General features: G+C 39.2%; 1 protein-coding gene across 1 annotated transcript; it reads left to right on the forward strand.

Moving 5' to 3' along the window:
- The first annotated feature begins 609 nt into the window (after positions 1-609).
- On the forward strand, positions 610-4,797 carry LOC132123033 (uncharacterized). Its single transcript, XM_059533563.1, has 7 exons — positions 610-1,133; positions 2,798-3,096; positions 3,187-3,277; positions 3,365-3,481; positions 3,573-3,648; positions 3,756-3,902; positions 4,664-4,797. The coding sequence occupies exons 1-7, from the start codon at positions 753-755 to the stop codon at positions 4,795-4,797; spliced, it is 1,245 nt and encodes a 414-aa protein (XP_059389546.1). The 5' UTR covers positions 610-752.
- Positions 4,798-8,471: the final 3,674 nt, after the last annotated feature.

Consider the following 8,471-nt stretch of genomic DNA (forward strand, 5'->3'; position numbering starts at 1 on the left):
GTTTCTAAGTGTGTTCCTCGAAGTGTCCCTTAGGAAGCTTCTTAGCACGCTGCCTCTTACGTCCGACGTTACAAGAGCGCTGTCCCGAGTGAAGGTGCTGAATTAGTTGGCATCGATTGCTCATAAATCGATTTTCCACTTCACATGAAGGTGCATTACAGAGTTAAGAAAGACAACACGTTCTATGCAAATGAAACATTCCTCAAATTATTACAGTAACATTTATTTTAACATAGTTTAAGTTATCAGTAGAATATAGACTATAAATTAAATTATCAAATGGTCAGTAATATGTTCACAAGATAGGCTATGTTGTGACGGCTAGATGAACTGGGTATCCCTCGCTAATCATCCACCCTCCTTATCCCGTTGTGCCGCTTTTTGACATGGGTTTAACGACTTATGAAAATTATATAATACACTTTTATATTAAAGGCCATCTTTCAATATATTTTATAACTTAATTTATACAGAATATTGTATGAAAATGTAAATTTAAAAAGACGTACATAAGAATAAATATGTTTTACAACACCCACGGGCAGAAATTAAGGAAAAAAAGTGCCTATTCTAAGCTACGCGCCAAAAAACCGCCTTTTTCCCAGAGAACGCGTCATATGACGTAACGACAGGCAAACATAGGCGCTGCAGCCCTGGTTCTCAGTGTGGGTTTACGTAGTCTGAGAGGTGGAAACAGAAAATAGAGATTGTCGTTATCGTTATTATAGTTATAGTAGGTTTGAGTTGTCACAATGGTGAATTCTTGTGTTTGTTTTGGATGCAACAACTCCAACTTGTCTGGCCATCGGGTCCACCGATTTCCAAACAAGAAACACAAAGATTTCCGTGCTTGGATACGTTTCGTCCAGGCAAAGAGAAGCAATTTCGCTGCCTCCTCGTTGACTAGACACACGGTGGTATGTGAAAAACACTTCACACCGGACAGCTACAACCAAGGAGATCTTATGGAATTTCGCATGGGATTTCGACGAAAAGAGTGGGTTAGGCTGGCAAATGGAGCTGTGCCATCGGTGCATGCAAGTCCACCTGCAAAATCTGGCGGGAGTGAAGAGTCTAACGTTAATGTTAGCACTAGCAGAGAATCTGCGCGTCGAAAACGGGAGCTTTGCACAGTAAGTCTTATAATACCATATACAAATTGTTGCATCGAAATGTAGCTCTGCATGTAATCTCTGCAAATGTATTTTTCTTGACGTTATAATGGATTAGTCTTGGCATGGCACGAAAGCCCGCCTAGCTGCCGTCAGCTTACTCTTGTTACACCCCGTGAGGCTGCACATGAGCCTCCTGCCACTTATTTTATTGAGCTATTAAGACAGGGTTCCAGAAAATTTATTTTTTTTTAATTACAATTTTATGTGGTCGCATTCGCATATTACTACTCGGTTAAATTCACGCATGAATTTTCCTGCATTTAACTTGTTTTAGCGCCCGCCAAATTGATTTTTTGTCCCGCCAAAGTCTTATTTGATCGGTGAGTAAAGTAGATGAAACGCTGCCCTTGTGACAGGGCGCATGTTTGACTGAAAGAAAGAGCGCGCACTTTTCACCGTCTCCAAAACGCATCCAAGTAATTCTTTACAATATTAGTTTTCTTAGTTAAATCGGATTTGCCTTGGTTTTCTTTGACTAATCGAAGCTGGTATCAACAAGCTCGGGACTAACGTACTTTAAAAAGATTTTGAAAAGATTAACAGTCTTTTAAATAATGCATGAATGGGGGATTTTCATGAAAGGACTACATTTTTTAGAGTTCAAAGTTGTGATCTCGGTCTGTTTTCAGATTATGGGAGAGAGTGCTGCCAGCAAAGACGGGGCGGGTGCAACTGCCACTTCAGATCCTGATGGAGATGGAGACATCTCTACAATGGACCCTGAGCCAGAACTGGTCCATCGTGGATCACAGTGCAACATAAGATGTTTACATCGTTCATTAGGTAGTTAGCTTATATATCTAGCATTCAACATACATGCCATAAACAATCACAAATAAGGATTATGTCAAAAAATTTCATGATCTCCATGGTTACTATTTTGTCATTTCCACTTTTCAGACAGTAAACATTAAAAATTAAGAACTTCATAATGTTAGAAAAATACATTTTTACTGGGTTGCATTAGATAGTGCATGTGTTGTTACCCATGAATGTACAATTGGTGAACAATTATTAAGATGAATCTCTTTCATCTAAGGTGTTCAGGTAAAGCCTCAGATGGTGGATGTGGGGACTCAAACCGAAAGGTTTGAGCATCGCAGATCAACTCCACTGGCCAGTCCTGAACAAAGTGATGATGAATGGTCATTTTCTAATATTGTCAACCATTCTGGTGATATGTCATGGAGTCCAGGGGAGGAGATGTTGAGAGAGTCCTCTGAGGAGGAACCAGAAGAGCTGGAATCTCTCAGTGACCCAAAGTAAAAACCTTTTTATTAATGGAAACTGTTTCTGATGTCATAGTCAGAATTAATGAGTGTTTTCCTTTCCTTGTTTTCAGTGCTGTTGACAAGTTCATTGTTTGCCAGAGGCAGTTGCTGTCCTTGTTCACAGTTTGCCCTGCATGCTGTGGGGAAACCCAGGGACGCATAATGCACCCGGGAAGGAACTTTCATAAAAGTCAAGCAGGTAATGTCTTAATTGTCAACTGTCTATGAGGAGCTGAATTATAGTCTGTGAATGTACAGTATGTATATTCATTATTTGTGTCTTAACTATACAGGTTTTTTACTGGCTCATCTTAAAGCTGCTTGAGTATTGAATCTTCTATCATCTTTCAGGCCTGCGGAACTTGTGGCTATGAGCGTTACTGGCAAAACCAAGAGAAGGTGCATCGAAACATGCCTGCCTGCAACCTTTTACTCAGCGGTGCCATCCACTTCTCAGGTTGCATGGCTACTCAGACAATCAGGATGCTGAAGCTGTTTGGACTGCAGTGCATAAGTCCCGGCACTTTTTTCCGCCATCAGCGCTATTACACTATCCCTACCATCGTGCAGGCCTGGAGGAATGAGCAGAGTGGGATCATCAGGGAGTTGAAGGAGACTGGGGGTGGATTGATCCTGTCTGGTGACTGCAGGTAGAATGGTCCAGCTCACGTCACTGATGTAGAACAGGTCAATGTGTTTTTGCATTAACCTATAAATGTAACTGTTTTTGACGTTCTTAGATCAGATTCTCCTGGACACTGTGCCAAGTATGGTAGCTACTCCTTGATTGAGGATCGAATTAACAAAGTTTTGGATGTTCAGCTTGTCCAAGTAAGTTGATGTCACACAGAAATCTTGTGTCTGATTTAGTTACTGATATTACAGTTACTGTTCAGTAATAATCAGTTGGTTTTACAGAGCTCAGAAGTCCCAAGCAGCTCTTGGTGTGAGCTAGAGGGTCTAAAGCGGAGTATGCAGTTCCTGATGGACCAAGACATGCAAGTGTCTGCTCTGATAACAGACAGAAATCGGCAGGTAATGATGCTAGGAGAGATCTAAAGCTGAACAGCATTGACAGGCACAGTATCACTCAAAATCAATTCTATAAAATCAATTTGTGTTTTAGGTGGCCAAGTGGGTACGTGAGAAAATGTGTTCAGAAGGAACAAAGCATTTCTTTGACGTCTGGCATATTGGGAAAAGTATGTATTGTGATGCTGGTAGTTCTATATAACAGACTTGTTTTTGTAGTTAAATTCACTTTCCTAATAATTAATTTGCTCTGCTCTGTTTGTCTGCTCTGGAACAGGTGTACAGAAAGCACTGGATGCTGCTGCAAAAGAGAGGGACTGTGAGGATCTGAAGCTGTGGAGGCCTGCCATTATCAACCATATCTATTGGACCGCAGCTTCCACCCCTACAGGAGATCCAGATGAGATGCAGGCAAAATGGCAGAGTATGATAAATCATGTACAGGACATACATGAACACAGCTCTCCAGCATTTACCAGCTGCGCACATCCACCGTTGGAAGGAGAGGCAAGAAACAAGGAGTGGCTGGAACCAGGTACAACATAATAGCCTATGTTAAAAGATGTCAAATGTTTTGAGGCTAAACTTTTTTCAGTGCTTGTAAATTTTAGTTTGGTTTTATCAATACGTAACCCCATGTGTACTAATAATTACTTGTGTTATGAAATGCGAGAGATTATATGACAGAATACGTTTTATTCAGGATCACCAGCAGCCACTAAACTGGAGAGTGTAGCTGCCAGGAAAGCACTGGTAAAGGATATTCGACAATTGTCACCTCAGCGTTAGACATTCTCCCTGGAGGCCTACCATTCCCTTATTCTGCACTTTGCTCCCAAACACACTGGCTTTTCTTTTCTTGGGATGTACAGCAGGTAGTGTTATCACTTAAAAGTATCGATACTAATAAAATTAGTTTTTTTTTTTTTTTCAATTTCAGGAAATTATGACAGAATGAATATGGCTAAAAACTAATGCAGTCTTGTATAGCAGACCAAAATGTTATAGATTGATAACAGCATTACATATTGTTTGCAAAAAAATAATTGCAAAGATGAGTCATTGTCTTATACCCATTTGAACTGAAAACATTAATGTCATATTTCTGTTGCATTTCACTGCATTGGGTTAGCTTTGGAGACCTAATGTTTTATCTACTTATCTCGTACAGACTTCTCTTGGCAGCCCTACATTTCAATAGTAATGGCAACAGAGATGTAGCGCGTACTAGTGAGGGTGAGGTACGCTACGCTGTTCGCTACCCACGGTTTCGGAAAGGTGGCTGGGCCCCCCCTCACCTCTTCCGTCCAGAAGGTTGACAAGGATGACGCAGTCAGCCTCCATCTCGCACGACACTCACGTTTTAACATGTAATAAAAGATCAATTGTACCAGTACAGTTTGTTTCACTATGTATTTATTAATCGTCTTCCAAGTGGGGCCACTGGAAACCTTTGTATGTTTGTCCCTCCTCTGCAAACTGCCTCCTTATTGCTGACACAACACATGAAGGTATGGCTTTCCTAATGTTCCTGCCTATTATTCCGTACGCCCAGCGGACAACCTGCCTATATGCTGTGTATCGGAACTGCCTGTGGTGTAGATTGGGACATAATTACATTTTGATCATACCATGTTTTCATAGTAAACAATTCCAATGGTAAATATTGCATGTCCTGTTGGCTGATATTCTACTGTACTACACAACACCAAAGTTGTTTTTATAGGAAGTATATGGAAACCACTGAGTTTAAAAACCTGCTTAACAGGATTTACTATTTTGGTGTAGAAAAGCTGTTTCTTTGTATTGCAGTGTGAAATAATTTTTGCTCAAAACCTACTCTGGTCTGCTGGCTTGAAGAGGGCCATGCTCCTGTCTGAAGTTCATGTATGCTATCTGCAGCACAAAAGGATTCAGACAGGATGCTTCAAACCCTGGATGGAGTGAGGCAGGTAATGTCTTCTGGGGGATCTAGGTTTTGGACAAGGGACCAATAGGCGTCGACCTCCCTACAGCACACACTCTCCACTGCTGATGGCATAGCCTCACATCTACCACACAAGCACCTGTTAAACAAATGTGCTAAGATAAACTCACTCTCCTTCCCTCCTTGTAGCTCTAATGGTTGGTGTAAGACCTTGTAAGAAACGACATGTAGACTACTTACTTCCTAAAACTTGGGTAAATATGCGCTGTAAAAAGACACACCCCCTGTACAGTATAGGCTGTCAATTAGATGCATTTATCTGCATGCCTTACAACCAGTATCCCTTCACATGACAATAAAAGATCCTTGTTACAATGACTGTATTTACATGAACAGCATATTCCCGTCCTAGCCGGAAGACTAACCGCTTTCATACACGTACTCCACAGTACATGTGAGCTCATTTACATAATGTCCGTCGGAAATACTAAGGTGAGTAGTATAACAGCCGACTAAGTTCGGAATTCCAGCTGTCCGGTTATGTTGTTTAGATATACGGCCCAAACGCTTGACATCTGCAGAAGCAGAACATGCGGACACCTAGGTCTAAAAGCAGTTACTGATTAAAAATCAGTTAGCAATTTCTACAAAATTTCACATTAAACTGTTGAATAGAAATGCACAGAATTTCTATCCCTATCCAGACTAGCTGACCGTCACATATGTAAGCTATAACCTACATCCTACAATCATTTAAAATCTGGGATCTAAATTAATTATTTTAAGACACATGTTGCTGGCATAAATGGTGACAATCTACATGGATGCTTGAAAAACAACAAAGTCGACAGCAATATTGCTAAATATGATTTATTAAAAATACTGCAATGTGTTAAACATGGAGACGTTAGCCACAATTGGCTTTAGCCTGTGGTCACTCACCAAGACACCTGCCCAATTCTCAACCGATTCTCCTCACACCACAACTCTATCTCTCTCCTCTGTCCATTTACCCTTCCCCTTAAAACCCTTTCGAGTCGATTAACGCGGATACGCGTTTTGAGTCATTTTCTCCTGATAACCCCGAAAAGACCTTAAATTACACTTTCAGTTTTAATCGTACAGATAAGAGCAATACATCAATCGAATCTGTAAAGGGTCTACTTTTTTTTGGATACAGACATAATGACAACAAAACTTTGTGCACTTATAAAATAAAGATAACAAACAAGGTGTGCTGTCTGCAGCCTTTGTCTGCGCTTATCTTCATTTACAAACAAGTCATTAAAATGAACTGTAACTCCGTGAATATTCAACGAAAATACATGGGGGAGATATCTATAGAAAGCTTGACATGTCTATTTTTAAACTAAACAAGTGCCGCCGAAAACAGATATTCTGTGATAAAGTAATCCATATGAAAACAACGCGATGTCTGTTTTTCAAGTCTCCCTTCATTATATCTAATTTGACCACGCCCCCTGCGCTGAACGCGCTATTCATATTCAAACTGAAGTGCGCGGCTTGAATACGCCCATAACAGAAGAAAAAGCAGCGAGCCTGTTCTTCAAGTGTTTATTTTACTGTTTGCTTCGCGATGAGAGGAATAAGACATAATTCACCCCAAAAAGATGTCATGTGGTTGAGGATTTGAGAAATGGATTTCCTCAGAAAAAAAGAATGCAGCACTTTATTCAGCAGAGATCATAAACATGAGTAAGTCTCTTTTTATTTATTTATATACTTGTACTAGTTTTCACATAACGTGTAAACATTTTACTAGTTAGACTTTTTCCAAATACTTTTTCCAAACTATAATTCCTGACTAAATGTATAGTAATCAAGTGAAACATTATGAAGTTTCAATAACAATATACAATACTATACCATTCAAAAGCTTGATGTAAATAATATAAATGTAACAAATAGATAACTGTCACAAATGTAAAAACATGCTTTTCTTTCAATTTATTCCCCCTAAAAACCCAGAAAAATATTCTCAGCTCTTTTCAACATTGATAATAATAATAACAATAAATGTTTTTTTTTGTAGAAAATAAGATTGTTAAAAGGATTCTGAAGGATTGTGTGACTGGAGTAAGGATGCCAAACAATTTGTTTGAAAGTCAGCTTTGATTGTTTCTAATAAACTGTTTAACTGCACCCCCAAGTGGATATTAAATTATGTTGTGGGATAATTAAATATATTCTAAATAAACTACAAACATAAAATTATATAGATTTATTTTGTTCTTGCATTCTCTCTTGTAACTCCTCACTCACAGTGGCACAGATGACTGAATGGCTCATTATGCAGGCCTTTGTCTTCTCAGGTGTAAATCACAATGATATTCATGGTAGTTGACGCCTACTCGCATATGACATTTACCAACAAAAAGTGTCTTAGAAAATTTAAATCAATATATTGTTCTCTGTGAGTGAGTAAACAAGATGATTTTCACATCATTTAGAAAGAAAAATTCTAGGCTACAAGCTCCAGTTCTCAAAAATCCCGGGAACCATTGTTCTTTATGTGTTTTTTTGCCTTATTCAAGTGTTTTAACATTTTTAGTTTTTCACTAAAAACCCATAATATTTTTTTTCTCAAAAACACAATCATGTACATACATGCATTTCTTATATTATTATAGCCCAGTTTGTGCTGATTACAGTGAGATTAGACTTTACCCATTTAGATATTTATAAGAAACTGAAAAAAGCACAAATGTCAGGGCATGACAAAACTTCTCCAGGCCCCAAAAATACCCTTAGACTCCAGAGGGTTAACTCTGCCTGACCCCTCTCTCGCCTAGGCGGCTCGTAATTATACGGCAATGGCCCATCGTAAGAGTTGACATTTATCCCTACTGCAACCTCTTCACTGTCTGACTCCATTACGAAGAGACGATGTTTACCGGCCGTTGCGTCACTTCCGATCAGAGCGTTTTCACAACGGAAGTAATTTTACTCACAATTTCTTTTAAAAAACTGTTTTAATGCAAATTTATGATTAATTTCTTCACGCAAGTCGAATTCCTACACTATTTATCTACACGTTCATTCACA

The sequence above is a fragment of the Carassius carassius genome, chromosome 41 (genome assembly GCF_963082965.1).
Source record: "Carassius carassius chromosome 41, fCarCar2.1, whole genome shotgun sequence".
In the NCBI taxonomy this organism is placed as follows: domain Eukaryota; kingdom Metazoa; phylum Chordata; class Actinopteri; order Cypriniformes; family Cyprinidae; genus Carassius; species Carassius carassius.

What these genes read in the sequence shown, in the direction of transcription:
- LOC132123033 (XM_059533563.1), top strand. Translation starts at nt 753, where the DNA reads ATGGTGAATTCTTGTGTTTGTTTTGGATGCAACAACTCCAACTTGTCT. An exon ending in CGTCTGGCATATTGGGAAAA is followed by an intron (nt 3,649 to 3,755) that starts GTATGTATTGTG and finishes GCTCTGGAACAG; the next exon opens with GTGTACAGAAAGCACTGGAT. An exon ending in GATGCAGGCAAAATGGCAGA is followed by an intron (nt 3,903 to 4,663) that starts GTATGATAAATC and finishes TTCTCTTGGCAG; the next exon opens with CCCTACATTTCAATAGTAAT.